The sequence below is a fragment of the Sclerotinia sclerotiorum genome, genomic scaffold, assembly GCF_000146945.2.
Source record: "Sclerotinia sclerotiorum 1980 UF-70 scaffold_23 genomic scaffold, whole genome shotgun sequence".
Lineage (NCBI taxonomy): Eukaryota > Fungi > Ascomycota > Leotiomycetes > Helotiales > Sclerotiniaceae > Sclerotinia > Sclerotinia sclerotiorum.
The window spans coordinates 495,234-522,517 of NW_001820813.1; the positions used below are offsets into that span (position 1 = coordinate 495,234).

The 27,284-nt window shown below is 39.4% G+C and overlaps 9 protein-coding genes and 1 non-coding gene across 10 annotated transcripts; 7 read left to right on the forward strand and 3 right to left on the reverse strand.

The window, feature by feature from the left end:
• Positions 1-113: 113 nt before the first annotated feature.
• Positions 114-1,593, forward strand: SS1G_13121 (hypothetical protein; the record flags this gene model as incomplete). The annotated part of the gene is made up of 4 exons (XM_001585978.1): positions 114-260; positions 417-815; positions 862-1,408; positions 1,460-1,593. 4 exons carry the CDS (start codon positions 114-116, stop codon positions 1,591-1,593), a joined length of 1,227 nt encoding a protein of 408 aa, XP_001586028.1.
• A 799-nt stretch (positions 1,594-2,392) lies between these two features.
• SS1G_13122 (hypothetical protein) lies at positions 2,393-2,962 on the forward strand (the record flags this gene model as incomplete). The annotated part of the gene is made up of 3 exons (XM_001585979.1): positions 2,393-2,496; positions 2,678-2,833; positions 2,887-2,962. The coding sequence occupies 3 exons, from the start codon at positions 2,393-2,395 to the stop codon at positions 2,960-2,962; spliced, it is 336 nt and encodes a 111-aa protein (XP_001586029.1).
• Positions 2,963-3,768: 806 nt separating this feature from the next.
• On the forward strand, positions 3,769-5,864 carry SS1G_13123 (hypothetical protein; the record flags this gene model as incomplete). Its single annotated transcript, XM_001585980.1, has 2 exons — positions 3,769-5,196; positions 5,730-5,864. The coding sequence occupies 2 exons, from the start codon at positions 3,769-3,771 to the stop codon at positions 5,862-5,864; spliced, it is 1,563 nt and encodes a 520-aa protein (XP_001586030.1).
• Positions 5,865-6,640: 776 nt separating this feature from the next.
• Positions 6,641-6,712, forward strand: SS1G_14589. Its single transcript has one exon. It is a non-coding gene; the product is annotated as a tRNA-Ala (tRNA).
• A 1,102-nt stretch (positions 6,713-7,814) lies between these two features.
• SS1G_13124 (predicted protein) lies at positions 7,815-8,121 on the reverse strand (the record flags this gene model as incomplete). The annotated part of the gene is made up of 2 exons (XM_001585981.1): positions 7,815-8,035; positions 8,091-8,121. 2 exons carry the CDS (start codon positions 8,119-8,121, stop codon positions 7,815-7,817), a joined length of 252 nt encoding a protein of 83 aa, XP_001586031.1.
• A 2,423-nt stretch (positions 8,122-10,544) lies between these two features.
• SS1G_13125 (predicted protein) lies at positions 10,545-10,811 on the reverse strand (the record flags this gene model as incomplete). Its single annotated transcript, XM_001585982.1, has 1 exon — positions 10,545-10,811. The coding sequence occupies one exon, from the start codon at positions 10,809-10,811 to the stop codon at positions 10,545-10,547; it is 267 nt and encodes an 88-aa protein (XP_001586032.1).
• Positions 10,812-12,915: 2,104 nt separating this feature from the next.
• SS1G_13126 (hypothetical protein) lies at positions 12,916-13,762 on the forward strand (the record flags this gene model as incomplete). Its single annotated transcript, XM_001585983.1, has 3 exons — positions 12,916-13,102; positions 13,276-13,415; positions 13,646-13,762. 3 exons carry the CDS (start codon positions 12,916-12,918, stop codon positions 13,760-13,762), a joined length of 444 nt encoding a protein of 147 aa, XP_001586033.1.
• A 3,463-nt stretch (positions 13,763-17,225) lies between these two features.
• Positions 17,226-18,068, reverse strand: SS1G_13127 (hypothetical protein; the record flags this gene model as incomplete). Its single annotated transcript, XM_001585984.1, has 2 exons — positions 17,226-17,236; positions 17,279-18,068. The coding sequence occupies 2 exons, from the start codon at positions 18,066-18,068 to the stop codon at positions 17,226-17,228; spliced, it is 801 nt and encodes a 266-aa protein (XP_001586034.1).
• Positions 18,069-19,530: 1,462 nt separating this feature from the next.
• On the forward strand, positions 19,531-19,911 carry SS1G_13128 (predicted protein; the record flags this gene model as incomplete). Its single annotated transcript, XM_001585985.1, has 3 exons — positions 19,531-19,630; positions 19,716-19,806; positions 19,893-19,911. The coding sequence occupies 3 exons, from the start codon at positions 19,531-19,533 to the stop codon at positions 19,909-19,911; spliced, it is 210 nt and encodes a 69-aa protein (XP_001586035.1).
• Positions 19,912-21,737: 1,826 nt separating this feature from the next.
• On the forward strand, positions 21,738-22,831 carry SS1G_13129 (hypothetical protein; the record flags this gene model as incomplete). The annotated part of the gene is made up of 2 exons (XM_001585986.1): positions 21,738-21,922; positions 21,973-22,831. The coding sequence occupies 2 exons, from the start codon at positions 21,738-21,740 to the stop codon at positions 22,829-22,831; spliced, it is 1,044 nt and encodes a 347-aa protein (XP_001586036.1).
• Positions 22,832-27,284: the final 4,453 nt, after the last annotated feature.

Consider the following 27,284-nt stretch of genomic DNA (forward strand, 5'->3'; position numbering starts at 1 on the left):
TCATTATTTCACCTGTTATTTATTAGTTTATAGAGCTGCCTGCTTAACCATCAAGGTCTCTCAAAAAGTTAAAATATTCTCATTTCATAAATTTCTTGTAGATCTCTTTTACAATGGCAGCCGAAGACTCCGTGGCTACGAGAAAATGCATAGGCGTTGATTGTGAGAATGAAGCTGGATCATTACAATGTCCAACATGTTTGAAGCTCGGTACAAAGGATAGCTTTTTCTGTTCGCAAGATTGTTTTAAAAGAAGTTGGGTATGTACCATTTAATCCAATTATATTCATCACCCAAGCTGCTTTACATTTCCAATGGAATCTGCAATAGCCAGTCATGCATCTTTACCCCTCCAAACGGTATTTTCGTGAGGGGTACTTTGTTCAATCTATGCGCAAGGCTAACAAAGATCATAGTCTGAACATAAGAAAGTACACAAGTCACAGAGTAATATCCTCAGTAATATCTTTACCCCAAAAGTCGTTTCTAAACCCGATCCAGCTACCGGTCTATTCAATCCTTTTCCTACCTTCCCATTCACTGGATCATTACGACCTGTTTACCCATTATCCGATCGCCGAGAAGTACCAAAAACTGTCCAGCACCCCGATTACTGGCGAGATGGAGTTCCACGTAGTGAAAGAACAAGCCAAAGAAACAAGATTGAAATCTTGAGCAAGGAACAACAGGAAGGCATGAGAAAGGTTTGTCGATTGGGTAGAGAAGTATTGGATATCGCAGCTGCAGCCGCCAAGCCTGGAGTCACTACCGACTACATCGATGAGATTGTACACAAAGCTTGTTTAGACAGAAATGTGAGTATCTTTTTGTACGATAAGTCAACCTTACTGATATATTTAGTCATATCCTTCTCCTCTTAACTACTGCGATTTTCCAAAGTCAGTCTGCACGTCCATCAACGAAGTTATTTGCCATGGTATTCCAGATAGGCGGGTTTTGAAGGATGGTGATATTCTCAACATCGATGTTACACTCTATCATGGAGGTTTCCACGGCGATCTTAACGAAACATATTATATTGGTGATAAAGCAAAGGCAGATCCTGACGCAGTACGAGTGGTAGAAGCTGCACGAGAATGTCTTGATCTGGCTATTAAAATTGTCAAGCCAGGAGTACTATTCAGAGACTTTGGCAACATTATAGAAAAACGCGCCAAGGAATCGAATTGCAGCGTCATCAAGGCATACTGTGGTCATGGCATCAACAGTTTATTTCATTGTGCGCCAAATATTCCTCATTATGCGAAGAATAAGGCTGTTGGTGCAGCAAAACCAGGAATGTGCTTCACAATTGAGCCCATGATTGCTTTAGGGACACACAAGGATAAGACTTGGCCTGATAACTGGACAAGTGTAACTCAAGATGGAAAGATGACTGCTCAATTTGGTACGTGTATTTGCTGATGATTAACGGTGACTATTTACTAACATCTAGCAGAGCATACTTTATTGATCACCGATGACGGTTGCGAAATATTGACAGCAAGATTACCCAACTCGCCTGGTGGACCGATACCAATGCCGGTTGTTGCAGAGGAAACGAATGGAGAGAAGAAGGAAGCGACAGCTTGAATGATCAGTAGTATAGAAAGATTCTAGCCAAGTCACTAGCCAAAGGGGTTTCATAGAGAGAAGAGTAAGGGTATAATCTGTGTGATGTATGAATCCCATGTGAAAAGGAATGGTCTTTTTCAAGCTCGAGCCACCAGCCGACCCTTAAATTCATGACGACCTCTAAACTCTAAGAACGAGGGGACAACTTACAAGTAGATTGATTGTATATAATATTTCACTGCAATCCTTGGAATATCTGACAGTAAAGGCTTTGGTATTTTATATCTTCAATTCCATCCAATCTTCATGCCCCTGACAAGTATGCATAATTTATTCATGCATAAGCGAATAAACTGTTGTCCTCCTATCAGATAAAAACCTTGGTTTGTCAACAGAAAACTATCCAAAAGCGTCATTCGCCGCTTGAAGACATCATCCGAATTTACCACTCCCCAAGAGCTCTACCTCTACCATATGTTTCTAAAAGTTTCGGACGACCATTTCGCTATTTCACTGCAAAATTAATTCTGTCAGCCGTATCAATACTGAGTCTCTTCTTTAGTCAAGGCACAATCGACGCCGTACAGATTTTGGAGGATTTCCCCACCTTTACAGCTTACCTACTAAACTCGAGCTACAAAAAAAAATCCCTTCAGAAAGACAACGAACGACACGCACGCAAGCAGCCGAGCTCCTAGAAGCAACATCGCGTCTCGAGTCTATTTCTCAAGACCTTCATCTCAGATTCTACAACTCAATAAATATACAAACGGACTTTTAATCGCATATTCAACGCGATTCATACAAGTTGCCCAAGATGATGTCAGGAGAGGCATGGTTATACCTGTTGGCGGTACTTATCAATGCCGTCAATCTGTTCTTACAAGTGTTCTTCACTATTATGTATAGTGATCTCGAGTGGTGAGTTCTTTTATCTTCCTACTACTCAGACCTAGGAACCATTCAGGTTTGTGAAGGATGGATACAGTGGAGGGGCCATGATCTGTACCGCATGCGATAAGGATGTATTTTGATCCTTTGCTGCTCCGGGGAACATAAGCTTCATCATACTCTGGAATAATGCTAACTTTGAATGACACAGTGACTACATCAATCCTATCGACCTTTGCAACCGTTTGAACACGTACATTATTCCTGAAGCGGCCGTCCATGGGTTCTTGACCTTTTTATTCCTCATCAACGGGTATTGGGTCGCGCTTGTTCTCAATCTACCACTTTTGGCATTCAATGTTAAGAAGTACGTTGTCTGAGGAGTATGAATATTTAGGATTCTCGCTGACAGATACTTAGGATTGTTGATAACGCACATCTTCTAGATGCCACTGAGATCTTTAGAAAGCTCAATGTCCACAAGAAAGTAAGATAACTTCCCATTCAGATCCGGATGATCCCCAAAGTTCCCACTAACGTTTCTCTACCTGATAGGAATCTTTTATTAAGCTCGGTTTCCATCTTATCATGTTCTTCTTCTATCTCTACTCTATGATCGTCGCCTTGATCCGAGACGAGTCGCATTGACTCCAGAACAATATTGGCGACCGGTATAAAGTGGAGGCATAGGTATAGCTATAGGTTCTATAGTCAAGGGCAGAACTTGCTCGACGAGAAGGAACTAGAGGATTACGGAAAATTGGTGGCAGGTTTTAAATGTGCCATGATCTCTACGATATGTTAACTATGAATGGTATGGCTGGATGAATGGATGAATGGATGAAATGGGCGGTGGTTTGGATGTAATGGTAGTACGCTACCATTTGGTGTCCTGGCAGGAAATGAGGGGAATTCATAATGAGTGGACTTCGTATTGAAGTTCTATGTGGATAGATACCTAACATGCTAGAAACAGCATGTTTTTTGATACGAATGAATTGTTATTCTACAAGTAAAGAGTTTCTCTGTTAGCTGATGGTACTTTGATACTTTTATATGACAAGGAATCATAATCTACTGGGTAAACAAATTCATTACTGCAAATCGATATGAGCAAAGCTTATATTACGCCATGTATTTCAAAAATCATCACGTGACTGTTGTTTTCAGCCTTGTCACTATCGCGAAAATCATCTCGCGCCTTGTACTCAAGTTCGACCTTGTGACGGGGAAGCCAACAATTTGCGACGATAAATCACCATAATCTTTTCTCTTCCCATCGATCCAACGCAGTCTATCAAAATGGCAGATTTTGGCGCATACCCACCTAATATGGCACCTCAAAATGCCCTGATCGCTCGAAATGCAGAAGGTCCAGAACATGCCGTGGTTCAATACAGTGCTGATAATTTAGCCCGCGCAACACAAGGTCCTGCAAATCCATTCAAAGACGAGAAAACTTCACTTAAACGCAAAAACGTTCTTACTGGACATGCCGAGGAAACTTATATTAGTGAACATACATTTCGAGATCAATATCGGGCGGTAGAGCGAAGAGGGAATCATCTTTCAGGTGCGCAAGCTAAAGAAGAAGCTGCCAGGATACGAAGTAAGAGACAGAAGAAAGGAGATTCAAGTATAGTAGAAGGTGATGACGCGTATGTTGGACCTTGGGCTAGATATAAGAGGGATGAATATGAGGAGGTGGATGAAGATGAACCATTACGAAGTGATGAAGAATATGAAGAGGTAGAGGGGGAGGAGGATGTAATTGAGAGTGGAACTGTTATTGCTGCACCACCGCAAGCTTTGGCGAAACGGCAGGAAGTGGAAGAATTGGGTGATGAGACAACGACTTTCGAAGGAAGTGAACAATATGATTATCAAGGACGGACCTATATGCATATTCCGCAGGATTTGGATGTGGATTTGAAGAAAGAACCTGGAAGTATCAAGAATTACGTTCCGAAGAAGATGATACATACTTGGAAAGGGCATACAAAACCCGTTATTGGAATACGATTCTTTCCAGGGTCTGGACATCTACTTCTTTCAGGAAGTGCAGATACGACTGTCAAAATTTGGGATGCTTATCATTCAAGAGAATTATTACGAACGTATTCCGGTCATTCAAAAGCTTTATCAGATGTTGCATTCAACGCAACTGGTACACAATTCCTTTCCGCATCTTACGACCGCATGATGAAATTATGGGATACCGAGACAGGTCAATGTATAAATCGATTCACAACCGGCAAATCTCCTCACGTCGTTCGCTTCAACCCTGATCCAGAACATAGCAATGAATTCCTTGCTGGTATGGCCGATAAAAAGATTGTTCAATTCGATATTCGCACTCGGGAAATTGTACAAGAATACGATCATCATCTTGCAGCTATTAATACCATCACTTTTGTAGATGAAAATCGTCGTTTCATCACTACATCTGATGATAAATCATTACGAGCTTGGGATTACAATATTCCAGTTCCTATTAAATTTATAGCCGAACCACATATGTATCCTATGACCCGAGCATCACTACATCCATCTAAAAAATGGGTAGCATATCAATCGTCTGATAATAATATCTTCGTTTATGGAGCTACAGATAAGTTTCGACAAAATCGAAAGAAAGTTTTCAAGGGACATAATAATGCGGGTTATGCAATTGATGTGGCATGTAGTCCTGATGGACAATTTGTCGCTTCAGGTGATAGTGGTGGTTATGTATGCTTTTGGGATTGGAAACAATGTAAGATGTATCATAAATTTCAAGCGAGTAAAGAGGCTATTACTTGTGTGGAGTGGAATCCTCAGGAGAGCTCTAAGGTGGCGACGGCGGGGTTGGATGGTGCGATTAGGTATTGGGATTAGATGGTTGGGGGTGGGGGCTTGGGGAAGGAGAAGGGGAGGGGAATAAGGAGAGAAATAAATATTTGTATGATATATCCAAGTCGAGTGCATAGGGATGGAGTGGGATAGAATGAAATAGGACACAAAATTTTGATAATACTTTAATATCTGGGAAACTTTCTTGTATCTTGATTTTGATTGTATTAATAGTGTGTTGATTATATTATTAGTGACTACTCGAGTAGCTATTAGTTAATTCTATTCTTCTCTAAATACCTATATATCTTTATACTACTTCTTTTAGAAATTAAAATATATAAATAACTTATTATTATTATCTAATAATATTATTAAAAGTTATTAAAATAATATATCTGATTAGTATATTTATATTTATATGTTACGAGGGTAGTGTCACGAATCGCGACAATTATAACACAATAAAAGCAAGTACGGAGGTTTGGGCCGCTGTTTCCGAGGGGGTCCTTATCGATAAGGAATCCCAGGACAAGTGTCCTAGGATAAAATGTGTCCTAGGATAATAATTATCCTAGGACAAACTAATTAGGCAACCGTGATGGCTTAGGACAAGTGTCCTAGGACATTATTCGTTCTAGGATAAACGTCCTAGGATAATATTTGTCCCAGGACAATTATCCTAGGAGCTATAGTATCCCAGGAGACGAATTGTCCCAGGATTAGTGTCCTGAGGCCAATAGGAGATCACGTGACATGCTAGCTCTGCTAGCTGGCTAGCAGAGCTAGCACTCAAGGAAACAACGAGTATATAGTTGGAATAATTTCTTAGTATAGGAGCTTTGTGCTCAACTTAGTTATCAATTAGTTTACCTACATTCTACTTGATCTAGTAACGACTTCACTTCTAAGTGAATACCAGTGATAAAGCCTTAACCCACAACTACCAACCAGACGAACCTTAGGCAGTCGCTGCCTCCAGTACAGCATCGTTACAGGTACTAGACTTACTCACTTGATCTCTCCCGAGGTATACATGAACTCTAGAAACTACAAGATCTTTCATCAAGCCCATCCTTCTCCTTCAAAACTGTCCGATTCCCCTACCACCCACCCCACTCATCTCCCTCCCCTCCCCATATCACACTACGAAGTATATCCATAACCATATCCATATCCGAGTTCAAATCCCTATCCACTTCCCATCCCTATCCACTTCCCACCCCGCCCCACTCGTCCCCCTCCCTTACTCACAGGAAAATCTCTTCAAAAAAATCTCTTCAAATTTTCCCATGATATTTTCTTTTAGCGTGAAACTTTTCATCAAATAACACAAAAGATCGGGCTTGTGGTTTAGTGGTATAATGTTCCCTTAGCATGGGAGAGGTCCGGCGTTCGATTCGCCGCTAGTCCAGCATGTGTTTGTTGTGTTTGGGGGTATGTGATGTGTGAGAGGGGGCGGTTGGATTTTTGGATTTTTGGGGTGTTTTGGTGGGGGGAGTTGGGAAAGAAGGGAAGGGAAGGGAAGGGAAGGGAAGGTAAGGTAAGGTAAGGTAAGGGAAGGGAAGGGAAGGGAGGGGATAGAAGAGGAATGTTTGGGGTTTGTTTTAGTTCTAGATAGGATGGTATTAGGTATGTTGAAGGAAGGGGTTGCATGGGGATCAGAAAAGGGGGGATATATCTTCATGGATTTTTTGCCGAGACACGTGCTTTTGATCTGTTTAGCTCAGCTCATGTACATTAATATATGAGATGATGGCGATATCGGTAAAACAACTCTAAGATTCTTTTACGCTAGAATCTGTTTTATTCTTTAGATTTAAAGATAGATTGTTGAATGTTTAGGAAGAGGTGGATGAAGTGTTGGGGAGTTGGAAAGGTGGTAGATGGTTTATTTATATACGTTTGTTATGCTTAGATAAGTTGGAATATATAGAGATAAAAGGACGAAGAAATAATAGAAATATGATGGTCTGCCTCTCCGTCTTTTGAGGGCGGGTTTTGGATGTGTAGGTTGTGGTTCGTGGTCACGCGATATGAATTGCTAGGAGGAAGAATGTTTGGAGGATGTTGAAGGGATTCGGAGACAGAGGAGGTTTGAGATGGACATTTTGCAGATTTCTCTTTATCAAACGTGTATCTAGATATTGGTAATGAATACTTGAGAAGAATATAACCAAAGATTGAAATCATACACAACACCACAGAAATTTACATTGGAAACCTCAAACACAATCAATCACGTGGAAAAGGAAGTAGTATCTTTTTCGAAATTATATCTTATTTCCATTTATTCATCTATCGCAAGAGAACATTGGTATTCCCATCTCTTCAAAACCAAACAAAATGACCTTAAACCTTTGCATCAAAAGCAACCCCATTTTCGCCAGTATCCCCTCATTCTGTAATCCTAGAAAGGTAACAAATGCAAATCGCAATTTCTACCTCTATCAATCTCCCATGCAATCAAGTCACGTATCCAATCCTGTACTCCCATCCAAAAAAAAAAGAACCATCTAGTTGTCTCGTGCTCTCAATAAGAACAATCTTTGTCTGTCCTCAGCATTCTCGGTGGGTCTGAATGTTGGACGGGTGACGGGGGAAAGTTGAAGGTATGGGTTGTATGCGTCGGTGGCTTCGCTGGGGGTGCTGACGCTGGAGGAGCTCTCTCCGTTGAGGACGAGCCAGCCATCGTTGGATGTGCTGGAGGAGGAGGATGAGGTGGAGTAGGCACGGTCTGGTGAGTTTGTTAGTATATGATTAGGTGAGATGGGGGTGAATGAAAAGCTTACCAAGACGTGGTTGTTGAGTGGTGGAAGACATGATGATTTTTGGTGGTGGTTGATTTGGTTTTTAGGTGTGAGATATTGTTGTGTTGTTGGAAGGAAGCGAGGTGTATTAGATTGGTTATTTGATTGTTTGTTGATTGAATGATGAGAGGGAAAAGAGGAGGGAAATGTCGATGAATATATACATTTCTTCGAACGTACTTTCCCCCCCTCCCCCCTCCATGGCTCTTTCTTACTTCAACCCATTATCTCAATATTAGAACCATAAAATGCTTGGGAATCACTTATCTGTGTCAGACAAGATCCTGGGCATGATTGAGCGCCATTTGGCCAGACAGAAAAAACGGATTCACCAAACTCCACATCAGTAAGCCAAGATGGCACTGAATGCAATGGAAGGGTAGGTACATGAAATGATGACTTGCCAAGAGAAGTTTGTTTTTCACCCCAGCTGGCGCGGATTATTTTGATTTTTGATGAAGAAAGACTAGGAAAATAAATCTCCCCCCCTCATATATTTCTTGGCGACGATTATCAACCAAAGAAAATCTCACGCTGAATCTACGGGAACTCCGGCAGCCAATCCGGAGTCTGTATAAAGAACATGGGCGGAGGGAATGGACTGCTGAGTGGCACGCCAATTCTCCTTATCGAGATATCTCAATCGCGAGGCGCGGGATATGTTCAAAATATAAAATATTATTGGTGATGTTAATTCACTGGTGATTGTACCTGCCAAGTTCTTTTCAATAATTCCTTGGCGAGTTTATGGAGTTTGGGAGTTTCTTTATGGTATTTACTCATATAATTTTTGGTATGCAAAAAATGAGAAACGTTACTCGAAATTTCTCCAGATTGTTTTTGTTTTCCAAAAAGGGGTGACATTTCTCGCTTTGTGGAACATTTGAGGAGAGGACTGAGTTACCCAGACGACTTTCCTCTCCCTCCTCCACCCATCACACTCCGTACATTTTGGAGTCCAAATTGTTACAAGCGGTGTTCCGGCCAAGGTACGCACAAAGTGCTACAATCGATCCGATCCGCTTTGAAGTTAACCCTTTTCGAATTGATTTAAACTATTGCAAGGGAAATGATGGTCTTGGCATCTATGATAAGGTTTGGGGAGATCTTGGTGCTGGGCTGGGCAACAACTATTCCTCTTGAAGCATGATCTACCAAGCACTTTTGAATGATTTAACAACGATCTTTACTCGATGTGCCGACGGGAAACGGTAGATAGGAGCTGATGCTCTCAACTTGGCTTATTGCTTTGTTTCTAAGTTTTGGCTTAGTTTGGTGATCGAAGCTTCTTTATTGATTGCTAAGAATCTTGGGTGTTTGGATTGAGGATGATTGGCAAATTTGGATCTTCTGAAACATGTCAAGTGACCTATTATTAAGATATATTGTTTACAAATCTACAAGTGTGAGGATGAATTATGGTGTAGTAATAGGGTAGGATTCTGTAACATCAAGAATTCCCAAGTATCTTGGCCATGTACATCAACACCACCGCCTCAGCTTTTTTTGAGCACAATTTCATCCACCAACCACCTGTACTTTTTTAAATCTGCCTAGAACAATACATTTGTGGAGTTCATTGCACAATTCTTGCCATGAACAGCAATAAAGCGAAGATATGAATTGTACACGAAAATATGCACGGTAGCATCAGCCAAGTTGAGCCGAGCACCATCGTGTTCCACATTTTGATACTCAGAAACTTCAAAAGTTCAGTCTCACTGCATACTTTGTGCTGCGAGCCCTATCACAATTTGGCAACTAATAGCGATTATTTGTGATCTGTCGGTCTTTCAAAATCTTATCTCCACTGTCACTGCAGCAATGCAGATTGACAACTTGTCCCTTGGTGCATCCACTATCACATTTTATCCCCCACGGACTTTTTTTCATTGGAGACTGTACGATGAGATGTCAAAGCAAACTTCAAACAGACTGACGGGCGTACGGAATACACTAAGCATACCAAATTTTCATTAGCAAAGTTGCAACATAGTGGTAAGCTGCAACCGCATTTTACCGACGACCCCAGCTCTTCAAGTTACGGGCGTACGGAAAAGTTAAAATGCACGACATTTTCATCAGCAACTTCGCAATAGAATGCAACCTGCATTCCCGCAGAGCCCCCACGTATGGATACTCAGAGAATATTGTCATCTAATATTTGACATATCTGACATTTCAACGGCGAAACTGCAAAAGTCTAAATAATGGATACGATCTTATCAAAAGATCCATCGTGGCGCTTATACGAGACATTTTTTTCAGCATCATGGGTAGGAAATCCACATTCATTGTAACATTATTATCAGATATCACATCTTCACTTCGGGGAGTACGAAATCCGAAAGGAACACGATACGGATTCAATATCTCCGAAGCTTAAGATGGTTGCCTTGGTTTATCTATGGTTTGAGTGAACTATTGCTACCTTGGTCATGGTATTTTCTGACTCTTGAAAGTATTGGCAGTGATATCTACGGAAAACTGGTTTTTTAACCTGGAGCATTTTTCCGTTGATTGGAAAATTCGAGAGATTTCGAACCTAGAATGGAATTCGGAGTTATTGAAGGATGTTGAGCTATTGCCACCTTGGTGATGATATTCGCGAGTCTTGAAAGTATTGGCAATGATACGTTGGGAAAACTGGTTTTCTGACCCCAAGTATTTTTCCGATGAATCGAGATGGAAATTTCGAGACATTTCGAGCCTAGAATTAGAATGAGCTTCGGAGTCGTGGAAGAATGTTGAACTATACTAATCATGATTTCGAGTCGAGTTGAGTCAATGTCAAGGACATTTGCCACTGCTAATCATGCAATTAGCTACTCTAATCTTTTCTGACCGTGAGAGAGCCATGAAATCACTGGTCAGTATGAAATCCTTTCTTGCGGCACAATTATTGATATAAGCACTAGAGATTCGAGCATATATCTCTCACGGCGAGAGCGATATCTCATGATATGCCGTACGACGAGGATAAGACTTGACAAGATCTTTAGCCTGATCATTAAGTACATGATCATAGTTCATTTTTCGAACTGACAAAGCGAAGATGAGAAATCCCAAATATCGGATGTATCCGGTTAACGATTTCATCATTTTCAAATCCACAAGGAGCGATTTTCCAAAACCATAATATCTCTCAGTATCAAACCGGAAAACCTGAGAATATGCAGGCACGAACAAATGATGTTCAATTAAGCTGTAGCCAATGAATGAATCGGTACAAGATACACCGAGGCTTGGAATTCTATTATTGCATGCTAATGTACATACATGCATATGTCAGGAGATTAACAACATTTATTTCGACTTGACTTTTATTGAAGGATTGGGATAGGCCGCGATCAAAATTCAATAATATTCTCCTAACGCGGTACTTACTCATTCGTTATTATCACGCAATATGACCTACTTTCGATTGACATACAGCATCTAAAAGATGGGAGGAAATCGCTATTTCACAGTTTGCCGCAACGAGTCTGCCTACCTACACCTGACCGACCGGCTAAATGCGACAGTGAACGAATTTATCCGTCCTGGAAATTTATATAAATATAAAGTCCAGTTCATGGAGCTGCATTCAAGTGGTACATATCAGAGTACTTCCAAATCTCAATCACTCCTGGAAATTTGAAAAATTCAGAGTTTTCCGCACGAAGCTTACATTTACGTCAAACTCATATATCGAGGGCTGTCAAAATCACGATGACTCTTGGAAATTCGGATAAACAGCTTTGGTCTTCGATGGATGAGAGAATGTGTTTGCACCAAGCATGTGTATTTCTTAATCTTCGAGCTGGATCAGATGAAGTAGTACTCGTTAATATTTTTAAGACTTACATCTTATATCACATGATTTCCTCGTGATCTTGGGGTCTATGAGCCTGTTTATGGATTCAAGAGAGTCTCCTCGCCTTCTTCTTTGGAGAAGTTACAAGAGGGGGAAGAAGAAAAAGATTCAGATACCAAGAATTTACAAACACATCTTGAAGATCTCATCATCTTCCTTTTCCTTCATTCCTTTCCGAAAATTAACACAGATCACGTTGACATCTCATCTCATCCAATCCCATTTCAACCCCAACCCCAACCCCAACCTCAACCTCAATACCCAAGCCCCAAACAATACTCCGCAAAACCAATCCCAACCCCAATCCCACACACACATATAAACCACAAAACACCAGAAGACCTCACGACCCCACTAACCTTAATCAAATTTATCCATATTACCCCAAATATTCTCACACGACTCAGCAATTTACAAACTGCCACATTTTTTGGGGGGGGTTTTTTTTCGGTAAACTCTTCCGTGTATCCATCCCTGTTTACCCCGGATTTCGGGATTGTGGGCCGGGGGTTTGGCCTAGGTTGGGGGGTTGGTGTGGATTGGGATTTGTTGGGTTGGTTGGATGGGTGGGATGAATTGGACGGAATGGATAGAATGGATGGAGTTCGTTGGAATGGAGGATAAGGCTGTGGGTTTATAATGGATAGGATTAAATAGGATGGTAGGATAAAGGTTGTGGTTTATAATGGATGGGTTCCGCTGTGTGAGGTTTTGGGAATTTGGGTTTCGTGATTGTGTTTTTAGTTTGGCTTGGTTTTGATGTTGATATTGATATTGGTATTGGAAATCGGGTTGATTTTTATCGATATTGATTGAATTTTATATTACCATAACTATTTCAGTCCATCTTTCTGTCATACATCCAGCATAAGCAAAACTCGAAATCCAAACCTCACCACAGCAAAATATCCAAACAACCCATCTCACAAAACCTCACAACAATTACAGAAAATGCTTCAACAAAGCCTCTTCACAATCTTCAACCTCCTGCTCACTATCTCCGCATCTCCTCTCTACACTCATTCTTCAATATCTTCGAGAGATACTGCTCAAATCCAGTCTACGCGTACTACAACATGTTTGAGTAGTTATTTTGGTGGTTGTTGTGTTGTGGATGAGTATGGGGTTTATGGTTCTTGTATGTTGTCCGAATTGATATCCCTCTTTCCTCTATCGCTTCATCACTACTTTTTTCACTACGTCTACTTACCCACTCCTAATTGCCTACCTCCTCCGTCACTCCCTTCGCCCTCGTCGTGCCTTCTTCCATCACCCAAGAAAAGAAACAGACCGATCTAACAAACCAAAAAGGTACAAACGCAACATTACTAGCCGAAAACGTCGCATGGAATGGTATACCCACCACACTTACCGCAAATGAATGGGAATGTACAAGTCCCATTGATGGAAAGATAATTAATACAGGATGTTGTGAATGGAGTGAGAGTTACGTATGTATTACTTTTTTGTGCAATGATTTTGGAGAGATATTTTTTGTCTTCCCGTGGTAATCCCTCATTATTTCTCTCCTTGCCCTTTCCAGGCTTTCCATCTCCTTTCTCTGATTATCTAGTATTTCCTTTCTGGCTTTTCCCGCTCTCCTTCCTTTCCCTTTTACATCCCCAAATTTCTCAATGCACAAATCAAATAATCAAAACTAACCCCTACCTCAAAATAAAAGGTCGATGTAACATATCCTAATGGAGTAATTGTTCCTACATTGGAAAAATCTATGGCTTGTACAGCTAGTAGTGCTGGTGTTTCGAAAAGGGCCGGGGAGAGTGGAAAGATTATGTGAGGAGATTGGGGTTGTCTTTGGTCATTTAGTGGTAGGGCTGGGGGGGCGGGGCGGGGGGGGCGGAGAGGATGGATGGGATGGAGAGGATGGATGGGATGGATGGGATGGAGAGGATGGATGGGATGGAGAGGATGGATGGGATGGATAGATGGTGAGGAGATTAGATGAGGTTTTGGAGAAGAGGTGTAGCAGTGGGAGGTAGGCGAGGACAGCCACCGCCACGATTTGGTAGACTCGGAAATTTGCGTGTGAAATAGCTATGAGGAGAGATTTATTATTTCATTTGTATATCGATCAAAATTAGGGATTATGAGATGTGAGTGGTTAGAAGAAAGAAAGAGGTACTGGATTATCTAGCGTCTACTTTTGGCCCTTGCATCTGGAATAGAGAGAGGGAAAGAATGAGAAGATTATAAGTCTAATACTTTATCCTTAGACCATCCCCCTTTTAAACCATTTTTTATACCAAAAATAACGATTTTTATTTATCAATAACTTTTTCATTTATTTATAGAATATCCTGATTTTAATTAAAAGTTTAGTATTTATATAATAATAAGTTGTAAATCTTTCAGATTTTTAATAATTTTATTTGAGATATTAATAACTTAATTTCAAATTTTCTATATATAAAGAATTTATATATAAATTTAAATAACTTGAACATCTTAAATAATTTTTCAACAAAATTTAATAAAATTAAAATATAATTTTTTTAGAATTTTTAAATCAAATATTTAAAATTGAATTAAGACTTTAAATATTATATTATATAAAAATAATTTTATTGATACTTTTGATTTTATAAAGATAAAATTTTTTTAATAATTAATTCATTTGTGTTACGACGGCTTCTGGCCTCGTATCATATGACCACGTACGAAGTCATGTGATCCCTTCGTGTCACGATTCATTAATTCACGTGACCTCGAGGACCTTGAGGACCGAAGGGTCCCAAAGGTCCTCAAAAGATGATATAGGGTATATAAACATTCATTTAGTCTCATAGTTAAGGAGCTTCGTGCTCAACTTAGTTATCAATTAGTTTACCTACATTCTACTTGATCTAGTAACGACTTCACTTCTAAGTGAAGACCAGTGATGAAGCCTTAACCCATAACTACCAACCAGACGAAACCTTAGGCAGCCGCTGCCTCCAGTATAGTATCGTTACACTTCGATCCCTTCGGTAAAGGGATCGAAGGGATCGAAGGGACCGAAGGAACGATAGGCATGAAGGTCTATATAATCAAGATGGATTTCCTTTGTATAGAGCTTCGTGCTCAAGATCAATCATTTAGTATACTCTACTATTAGTTACGAATAGCATATCATTATGGTCATTACTTTAAGTCCCTACTTGACGCCTAGTTATAAACCTACCTCGAGAGCCTAGAGCACTTCCACGTGATCTAGACGGCAAACCTCGTAACATAGACTTACTCACTCCCTCTGATCATTATACATATATAACACAAATAATAATTAGATGTTAGGACTCTTAAGAACACGGACATATGTACAACATATTACTTGCATAATAAATATATAATAAGCATACATATAATACCTACCTATGTATTATATTACTCATCAAAACTTTCTCAAGGATAGATATGAGTAAGATCTGTAGCTTAGTAGCATATACATCCATGAGATGAGATAATCCTTCTAACTCAAGTGGTACAAGTAAATCATATCAGCATTGTGCATCTCTAAAGTTCTCCTTCTTTCTATCATACATAAATGTCCGGTGAAACTGTCAATCCCATCCTGATTCGGTTGTGCCTTTCAAAGTCATACTATTCTCATGATCTGATTTCGGGAATAGTTTTAATAGATTTCCCTGTGGTTCTGACATACCTTTCACGATACAGTTCCCAGCTATGTGATATTTAATTATTCCCCAGTGAGAGCTACACTATAAGGCCAGTGAAGAGGTTATTTTACAAATATGATATGATACTTCACGCAAATCAACGCAGATGGCCCATTCTCCTCCTCACTCTCGCCCTCACCCCTCATCACCACCACCCTAGCTCGTAACTGTAAGCCCGAATTAAATAATTGCGGAAGAACACTCCTCAGCATAGAAGTCAGTTATCCTACTTCTTTTACTCCCACCCTTCTCCCCTTGTCCATAACTCCTCACAATTCACCCTCTCAAACCACAAATCCAGCAAAACAACCAACACAACTAACACAATCCAATCCAATCCCATTTACTCTACCCTACTTTACCCTAACCAAACAAACCCCCAAAATAAAAACCCCGAATCAACCACACCCTCGTAGACGCAGGTAGGTGTAGGTGGAGGGGAAGCAAACGGCAGAGCAGATGATTTATTTCATTGTATCTGGAGAGGGAAGTAATAGGGTGATTAGTTTTTTGTGTTGATGTGTTGATGGATGGGTATAGAGATGAGGGATCAAGGGGGAGTTTAGTGAGGGATGTTTGTGATTGGTTTTGTTTCAGGGAAAGGGAAGGGGGGAGAAGATGGAGGGAGAGGGGATGGATGGATGAGGGGGAGATGGGATAGATGGATGAGGTGGAAAAGGATGGGGAGAAGAAAAGGGTATGGATGGATGGGCGCACTTGAATATAGGGATTAACATAAGTCTGAAAATGGCATATCAAATCTAGAGTAGTACATGGATATATTGTAGACGAATGAAAAGCATCGTTTTGTGTTTTTCTGTGCTAATAAAAACGTAGCCTTGGTGAATGAGACCGCACAAGAGTTTGGGCCGAATCATGAGTAGATTATGGAAAGCTTGATGATGATGATGATGATGATGATGAAAGAGGCGACAGTGATGTCGACGACACAGAGGAACGAAAACGGCTTAACTTGGAGGCTAGATGAAAAGGAGAATTTCTCGGCGGGAATACGCGGGTGCGTAACCTACGGCGGATAATGTAGAGCTAGCATGTACGTGAGAGTCTTCAGAATGTCTGCCTGCCTGGGTAATTGATTTGAAGATTCTGCTGTTGTGATAGCGAAGGACTTCCCGAGATTCCTCCTTGGATGCCGAAAGAGGTATCTCGAGCCAGTGACTTCTCCCCTCCTTTTATCTCATCCTGCTTCATAATAGTATATACTACCAATCTAATACAAAGAACAAAAAGTCTTACGACACTAATCACACAGACCCACCACCCTTAAGACATTCCGCACGCGGTAAATATATTTCCAAAAATTCCCTTATAGCCACAACCGGAATACCATGCCTCATAGCAGTTTGATCATCCCAAGAAGAATGCAATCCGATCAATAATCCATCATCACTTCTTAACAAAGGTGCTCCAGAATGACCCCAATAAGTCCAAGCATCATGTTTTAGGGTACCAATCTGTGTGAACGAAGTGAATGACTTCAATTCAATTACTACTGTAATAAAGAACTAAGCGAACGCGAAAGAGACTAGCTCTTTTAGTAAGTCTATATAAGACTTACTACTTTCAATATGTAGCTAGCTCTTTAGACAGAATACAATTAGACATACAGGACCTACATAATCCGTGGGTGCTACGTCTTCCGTATCCTTCTCGTACCAACACAATCTCTTCGTTATCTTGAGGATCTTTCTCAGATATCATTCCTTGATATAATCCTTCTGATACTTCTATAAGTTTATATTTTGTCTTGCGGTTATTTAAAGATTCTAAATCATCACTTCCTGGTTGTCCGATACATATAATTTGAGTTTTAGCATCTGGAAGTTGGGCTGCCAAATTCACAAATGAAAAGTGCGGAATATTATTTTCAGAATTATCATCATCGACTTCGATGGTGATAACTTTCATCAATGCCAAATCACGTTTATGATCCCAAACACGACATTCAACTTCAAGTGCAAGACCGGTATAATATAAAAGCCATCGACGTGGATTTTTCCGATACTCGTCTTCGGTGTCACCAAAGCAATGAGAACATGTAAGTATCCATCCAGTTGGATCAATACATATAGCTGTTCCTGCCTCATATTGCGCGAATATCAAAGTGGATTTCATTGAATTCAATAGATGAGTTCCTGATGGTAAATTTTTGAATGTGGATAATGCAGTAGCTGTAAGTCGAGATTGTTTCTTGCGAAGAAGTGTCACTTCGGCTCGGTCTAGACTTCGTAATTTGGATGAGGATGGTACCAGTTGTATCTTTTCGTCCACATTTGGAGATGGGGACTTTTCCACAGAAATGAAATTCACTGGTTGGTCTAGATTTGACATCGAGTTTGGTAGAAGTGATGTTAAGACTTTTGAAACAGAGCTTGAGGATCTTAATATGCGTTTATTGTTTTCCATATTGAAACTGTAATGCGTGTGCTTGATTGTTGTCGTACAAGTGTACAGAAGTCCACTCTAGGCGTCGGTATCAAATATAATTCATGCGTCGTTACAGCTCAGTCCTGCTATTATTGAACCAAATAATTCATTTCATATGAAGGTGCGTCTTGCATCTAGACCCTGAATTGTCTGAGTGTAATATTGAATTTGAGTCTGGCCACGATTCTTTCCAAGATCGTTTCCGACAAAATCCAGGGCGTTTTATAGACCCAGGTCTGGCCAAAATCCGACATGCAACAAATATGTTGTCTCGGGAGTTTGAGTTGTCCTTATGGGTAAAGTTGTGAGTACTGCTGACGTACTATTTCTTGTCGAATCGACGGGCGTACCATAATTTTAAGAGACTTTTGATGCCTTCATCATAGTTAAATGTTGCCTGTTCTTGATGATGAGATGAACGTGCGCAGGTTACATTGGATTTGAGGTTGTCACGTGATGGGAAAGGACTGACCGCAATAATAATCCTAGAGTTGATGGATAATCCTTCAACTATTTAATATTTGTAAATCTTCTTAACACTGAAGAACTCGTTTGAAATCCACTTGTGCTATTGGATGTGAATTAGACTGTGCTAACTTCTGAGCAAGCACGTGCCTTTCGAAGCCAATCATCGGGACTAAAGGACACGAAACTGAAGTACCTATCCGAACCGAAACACGGGACAATCATTCATTGGATACTGGTGAGAAAACTCATTGGTCCAAATTGGATTAGAGGCCATCTACTTTTATTCATAAGCTTCGTTTGAAATTCAAAGATTGATCTAGACTTCAAGGAAGTCTTCCTCTGATCATGAAATAGCGCGATTCAAATACTTCCTTGATATTATATTCCTATCGTCAAAAAGTATAGAACTTGTATATAAATTTTCGAGCTGTCTATTTTTGGCTATTTGAGTGCAAATATTCCTTTATGTACTTAGGTTAGTTATTAGCCATATACCTTCTATTAGAGACTACTATCCTACACTGATCAATAACACGAACCAAAATACGATGTTCCAAGCAAAAAGGCTGGGAAAGACTTACTCCGTATGCCATCACAAACCGAACGAACTATTCAGAGAACTGAACGCGTATCTTTGGAAATTACCTCAGACTTTTCTGATTTGATCATTCAATCCCAGAAGTTTGGTTCAAGTGCGGGGTTGTTGGCAATATGTTGGATATTTGTGCTTGGCATCTTCCACCTCTTCCTTCTAAACACATCTAGCCGGGACATGTGCGCAACATACATTGTGTAGCATCGTACCGCATTTGCCATGCATTTCTTTGCATTTCTAGAATTTATCATCACTCCCGTATCCTACCTTACTACCTTCATATCATCATTTATCCTCCTGAAATCCTAAGTCGTAGTTGCAATAACTTCATTTCTCTTGCATCCTGTTTGTATCTTCGACTATCACGTCAACAACCACATGAATGCGGGGTCATTATATCCCGCAGACAACAAAATAGCTCGGGATGATCAAATACCTGGTAGATACCTTATCTATCGCATTCCTTTATCGTTTCAGGGTAAGATATACATGATACTTCAATTAGTCCTCGGTCACGATTCAGTTCATGTGAAAATGCAGACTTTCGAAATGTTAAAGTACAGAATATGATGATGATGATGATGATGAGGGATGTAAGGATGAGCTAATGTTCCTGAAGGGAGCATATGTACGCTACGTACGCTACTGGCACCGGTATGTACCGTTATGTGTCCGGTAGAGTAGATTCGACATGGACTTTCCAAAACCTGATATTTCGACCGATAGGCAGATTTCTCTAGACTGCCGGTGGAGATCTGAATGGATACCTTACCCACTTACTGAAAAGCTTACTTAGTTCTCTTACTCATGCATCGGTCAGTGGTATCCATAGATTTTGTGCTAGGTACTTGTGAGGCCAGGAAGTAGTTCTATACAATTCGGAAATTCCATGTGTATATACCATAAAATGATAAACTGGCAAAAGAATCGACTAATTTCGTCCACGTTAAGCTTTAGACTTCCTGACAATATAAGAAATCAGTTCTAAAACTTTTATTCTAATTTTCCAACGGCAGTTAAAGAGTTAAAAAGTTTTGTTGTTGTTCATTTGAGCAAAGACCAACTTAAGCATAGTGGAGTAAATAAATCTACCCCAAAATTCGCGGGGCTTAAATGGGGCAAACTAGTACCGGTACAGGATATTTTCAATTCTAAAGTCGTTGATTGGTTAAAATTGATCGGAATTGATCAAATCAAATCTAACATTATTAAGCCACTTCCTAAGTTGTACTAGCACTAATAGATCAACAAAACTCTATCACTGCAGAAAAAACCTAATCGGGAATATTCTTTAAAAATTCTTTTCAATCAATACTCTGTATACGTACTTGAGTAACTCTTGATTCATAAGAGAGAGAATTTCAATTCATAATTGGCCAACCAAACAAATTGCGCTAATCTCGCTAGATAATCCCCTTGTAAATCTTCTCCCTCTGTTTGAATATCAATACGTTACTATTCATTCAATACAACCTCATTATACCAACTCAAGACCTCCTACCGAATGGATCGCTAGATACAGGGGTATTAGGTATATTCCGGGGTAACACATAAGTTAGTATGTAACCACATATCAAATAGCCAGGTTCAAATCAAACCAACATCTGAAGCTTTACCCAATACAAGGAACATCGCCGTCCCGTCCACCGAGGCTAATAGTTAATATACTTAATCCACCGAAGAAGATGAAATTGAGATCTGGCATCTGATGTGTATAACATGGGAATGGTTGTAAGTGCATGTAAGTGGCGGTAATATGGGTACAAACCATTCACCTTGTGATCCTACTCTGTGAACTGGTGAGAATTCTTTTCTCGGTAGAAACCTTCATATGGTATGTGGTACACTGGCACTACCATCTAAATGGATTAAGCTATGTCAATCTTCATCTGTATAGGTTTAGTACATCATTCCTTTAATTACGCCCAAAAGCTTAACCAACTCGTTCAGCTAATTTGTCATTTTCCCAGTCGTGTAAATCTCATCGGGCATCGCGAAGGACGAAACTAAAATAAGCCATTTAGAAACCTTGAGTGTGTGTGTATGGTTTTTGCCATTCATTTTACAATTCACATGCTTGTAATAATATGATACTTTTCTCCTAATCGGAGATGATTCCTCATAGAGCTTTCAAAAGTAGATCTATACCCTTCCTTGTTACCTTTTCTGATACATGTCACCTTGTCCTAGTGAGAACCCCTCCCTTTACTCCGTACACATGCTATATACTCCGCATTAGTAACTAGTTTCCCTTCCTTCCCCACAGTCCATTTTCAAGTTATAGAAGTATTGAAAGTTTCGCAATTTTTTCTTTATTGGATTTTTTTTTTTATAGATTTTTTGCTCTACCGTCCTCGTCATCTTTAGAACGGGAAATTGTTTCTTTGTTTATTTGGGAATGAGACGTCATTCTATGAGATTTATTGGTTTTCCATCTTGACTATAAATTACCATATTTCATTCGAAATCCCATCGAGCGAGCGGAAATAACTCCGAGATTTTACCACCCGAAAAGAAAAAAACTTCGAAAAAAACCATATTTCATAATTCATTTATTTCGAACAATTAGTCGTTGAATAATCAAAATGTCGGGTGGTTCAGATGATTATGATAATAAGACGACGGAGAGACAGGAGGTTGAACAATATCAGAGAGACCCTTCACCAGTAAAGAGATCATTTGGTGGAAAAGTAAAGAGACATTGTGCTCGATTTTGGTGGATTCATCTTATTGTTTTTTGCATAGTATTCCTCATCATTGCATTATGTCTGTAAGTATTTTTCAAAATCACCCATTCCAAATTTATACTAACAAAATCAGTGTTTATGTCGCCATGCCAAAGATTGCCCAAGATGGCGTTAATGATTCTTCTCTCGAAATCACTGAACTTCAATTCACAAATCCAGCTCCAGATACCATTGTTCTTAGTCAAGTAGGCACACTTCACAGTCCATCAATGTACACACCTACATTAGATCCATTCAACGCTTCCTCCTACCTAGTAACAAACGGAACATACGCATCAGAACCGATGGTAATCATTCCACTTCCCAAAATCCACGCTCTTCACCCCAAATCCACCATCTCAGTGAAAAACCAAGAAGTATCTATCTACAACATCGACGCCCTATCAGACTACACCACTGCAGTCCTAAGCAACGAATACGTCACCACTGCTCTCGTCGGAAAAACGAAATTACACGAAGGAGCCCTCCCAGTCACCTCTATCAAATACAACAAAACAAGCACATACAAAGGACTCAACGGTTTAAAAGGTTTCAACGTAACCAACGTCCGCGTCAACCTCACCGCATTAACAGGCCCCAATCTCTCCGGAGACGCATACATTCCCAATCCCTCCAACATGACCATCGTCATGGGTAACGTCACCTTGGAACTTAGCACCTCGACGGCCGGCGTGGTGGGTAATACCACGATTGAAAATATGACGCTAGTACCGGGGAAAAGTACGCTTCCGATGGTGGGAACATTGAATCAGGCAAAGGTGATTGCGAGTATGGATGCTAAAACCCAGTTGGTGGGGTTGATCATTAAGGGGAAGAGTGCAGTGTTTAATGGACAGCATTTGGTTTATTATGAGAAGGCGCTTTCGAATAATGTTTTGAGTTTAGAGTTGAATGTTGGGAGGGTTTTGGCGGATAGTGCGGCGGGGTTGTAGTGGGTATTAGGGGAGGAGAAGTGGAGGGAGGTGGAAATGGAAGTGGGATTGAGGGGTATGGAAATGGTGGGGTTCTTACGAGCCGGGGATGAATGGTGATTATTTTGTTCTTGGATTGGGCACAGTGTCTTGTGCCCTGTGCAATGTGTCCTGAGCCAAGTGCCAAGAAAAGACTAGGGAATATCCAAGATTTCATTTTTCCGGATGGCTAGTCCGGGCAGGAGGAAGGGTCCATGCATACTTAGGTATATCCTGAGATACCTCTTTATCCTCTTCATTTACCTCATCACCTCACCTCTCCCATCTCATCTCATCTTCTCTCTTTTTGAAGAGATCTACATTATATACCCTTTCACACATATATCCACATATACCCTCACTATGGAAAAATAAAAAAGAACAATGATGCTATGAACTGGAATGGATTGGATTAGAACGGGCTGGAATGAGTCTTAATGATGGTGGTGATGGTGTGATGAATAATGGTGGTTTATTATATAGTATAGTATGGTGCAGGTAGTATAGTATACCTATTACCTAGTATGGTATGATATAGTATAATGAGTGGTATTACAATACTGTATTCTTGTTTATTTTGTTGGGTGTGTTGAGTGAAAATGGGTGATTTGAGTGATTGAGATGTTTTGAGGTTTATTGTCTGAGATTTGGGAAACTGGGTAGGCCGGGGGGGGGGATGTGGCATGGTGAGGATGTGAGACTGTGACGTATCAGAGGCTAGGGAGCAGGGAGGGAATATAATATAGAGGGGAGAGAAAAGAAGAGATGTCTTAGGAGCAGAGAGAGTGGGTGGGGGTGCGGGGGGAAAGAAGGTTGGAGGTTAAGGTGGTTTTGGTAGGTGAGTTATATTTATATTTATCGCTTCCTTATTATATGATATCTCAACTCTCCAACCCAAAAAGTCACATCAATAAATTCATAAGGCAAGATCATATCTCAAAGTCCATACCGATATCAGATATTCTCTTTAGATCTTTAGATTAACTTTCCTTGGGATTAAGTGGGATACTTGAATGATTTGATGGTGATTAGGATAATAAGATATTAGGATATTGGGCTAACTTGAAGTGTTTCCGTCATTGGTTGCGGAGTAGATAGATGACTAGAAGTCTAGATAAACATTCACTTCTTGCTTACTCCTCACCTCTCCATTTCATTTAGTCACAAATACTTTTCTTCATCTATTTAAGCACTCAAATTCTTCTATTCTCAAGAAACTAATCAAGTCTCAGCCGGGGAACGTGGGAAATTAAAGTTGATTTGAGTTTGGATATATTTTGGGGGGTTTTTGGGGGGTTTTTGGAGGGAGGTGAGAATAGGTGGTGTATAGGGGAAGTGGGAAGGGGGAAGAGTGTAATGATACTGTACTAGAGGCAGCGGCTGCCTAAGGTTCGTCGGTTGGTAGTTATAGGTTAAGGCTTTATCACTGGTATTCACTTGAAAGTGAATTCGTTACTAGATCAAATAGAATGTAGGTAAACTAATTGATAACTAAGTTGAGCACGAAGCTCCTAAACTATGAAACTACTCTGACTATATAATGAACGAAGAAGGGAGCCCCCAGGAGCTTTCTGGCTCCTCAGGGCTCCTGGAGCTCTAGGAGCTTTGAGGGCTCCTAGGGCTCCTTATCACGTGATTTCTGATGATGCGTGCATACACGATCTTCAGGTGACCAAGATCACATACTAATTCGATGAAATCTGATCGTGTTTGCACAAGGCCTAAGCTCTCCTAATTAATCAGTTTGCTACCATCGTAACACCATCAATCCTAATGGTGAATCGTGACAAAGAGAAGTTTTCTTTTTCCCCGCCGGGGGGGGGGGTTATTGTTATTGTTTCCTTATGGTGTTTATTTTCGTTTTTTGATTACCGATTATTGTTTTAAGTGTATAACTTGAATTCAATTGTAGTTTTATTTAATAAAAATAATATTTAAGTCTAGTACTTTACTTTTGGATCACCCCTCTTTTGGATCACTTTTTTATATCAAAAATTACCATTTTCAATTATTAATAATTCAATAATCAATGAATTAAACTAATTCAAATTTTAATGATAGATTTAATATATAAATATTGATTGATTTTATAAATTTTATATAAGAGAATATTCAATAAATAATAAATTAATTTATTTGATCAATTATAATATAAATATTCGAAAAAGATGTAAAATTTATTTTTTATAATTTTTATTGAAAAATTATTCTAAAATTTAATATTATTTGAATTTATATATAAATCTTATATAAATCGAAAATTGAAATTTCAATCTTCAAAATATCAATTAATAAAATCATAAAAAATCTGAAATTTTTAGAATCTTTTTATATTTATATAGAAATATTATAATTAAAATTTCAATTGATTTTGTTTATTGATTGTTGAATTATTAGTAATTGAAAATGATAATTTTTGATGTAAAAGAATAATCCAAAAGAGAAGTAATCCAGAAGTAGGGTATTAGATTTATAACTTGAATTCAATTGTAGTTTTATTTAATAAAAACAATATCTATACATCATTCAATCCATCATTCCGGAATACTTCACTTCGCCTCACCACCTCACTATATCCATCTATTTCCTTAAATTCCACATCTAAAATACGTTAAATCTGTCAATCCATCTATTTAAGCACTCCATCCTTCTCTTCTCGAGATCTCTACAATGAAGGGATAGCCAACTATCAGTCTACAAAGAATTGGAGTTGATTTCATTTGTTTTTGAATATGTATTTTTATTTATACTTGTAGTTAGGTTACGTATCCACCATCTTTCTTTCCTATCTCCTAAGTCCCGGCCCAAAACGAAGAAGGGGAGGAAAGTTTATTGGTAAAGAAATCATTATCGTCGTGGCTTCCTGTTTCTATTTTAATCCTAAGATATTGACACCACAACCAAAAATCCATAATCCATCCAATACAAAATACGCAGCGCAAGCCTAGTAATTCCTCTAATTCCTCTTCACTTATAAGCGAAAAGCTCTGATATCTTTCCTAGCTAACACACATCCAGTCATATTTCCATCATTTGGTTGCTTGGGCAAGGGGTTTAATGATTCGTTGATCCAAGGTTTTTATACCCATGTAACTATATCTAGGAGTACTATATTTTACTTATTCAGGATATGGAAGCAAAGTTACTTGGAGATTTTTAACGCATCGCTTGTGTAGAGTATGAAAGGGATCAGAAAAGAGATAGTTGGATCTAAGTGAATTGGGATGTATTGCTTTTTCATTATCTAAATTTTTAAACGCATGTATGTTACTGACTTTAATTTTTGGTTCTCTTGGTTCTTGTGATTGGTATGGTAAACGGAGAAAGGGGTGAGAGAAAGAGAGAGATATATATTGGATAGATTGTAGATTGATGATGCATAACGGGTGGATAATGTGAATGGGGTGAATGACGAATTAGTAGCCTTTTAGCGCACAACGACAATTTTGTAGGTAGTAAACATCACCCCTTGGAAGTCTATATATATCCTCATATTGTACTCTTCTTTCGGTTCGTTATCAGAATCCAAATCAAGAATCCGGATGGTTTGAGTGGAGGGACGCAGTTAGAGAGGTTTATAGTGATAGAAAGGCAGGGGATGATATAATTGGGAAGGGGTAGATTTGGGACGGTAAAGGTGCTTTGTTGTTTGTTGTTGTTGATGATCGTATTTTTCTTTTGAGGAGTTGTCCTATAGCTAGGATGTTCTTCGCATTGTCAGTCTGCGAGTAGTCCAAGACTCAATTCAGATGAGGTACCGGATCTAATCCCAATTATTTCTAGCGGATAAAGTCTAAGGTAGGAGACATAATGTTAGTAATAGAGGTATCTAGAATATTAGAAAGAATTCCGATCAGCTTCCTTTGATTCTTTTGAAACTGTGTTCGGCGCGCTTTGTATGAACTTCGGAAGCTTTTCCAGAGCCTCGCTTTTATATCCGTCCAGTTACATATAATGGTGCATATTAGTGCATATAAAGTACAAAACCAGTTCAGCAGTGCTTGGACGTTAAGCTCTTATCAATGCCGTATTCTAGTGAATGACATTGAGAAATAGTAATAAAAATAGCGGGGTCTATTGCGTAGCTACTTAAAATACAAAATCAAAAACATTGAATGGCTGGCCAGCATCAGCGATGTATTATATATTCTCGTATTTTATCTCTCCTTGTTTCTTGTAATACTAAGGAGAGCGAAACTCATGGAGACGAGTTATGGGAAACTGTTTTTGTTTTTCTGGTTCCCCTGACATAAATAACTTTCCGTGATTCACATTGCAGCAGAGTTATTCACATCTAATCTACTTACATTCATGATATAATAAAATGGAAAACATTGCCTTAATTATTGTTGAAGTTTCGTTTTCATTTTCGATCATATAACTCCCATAAATTGACGAAAATATATCATTTTATAGAAGGGATAACAGTGAAAGA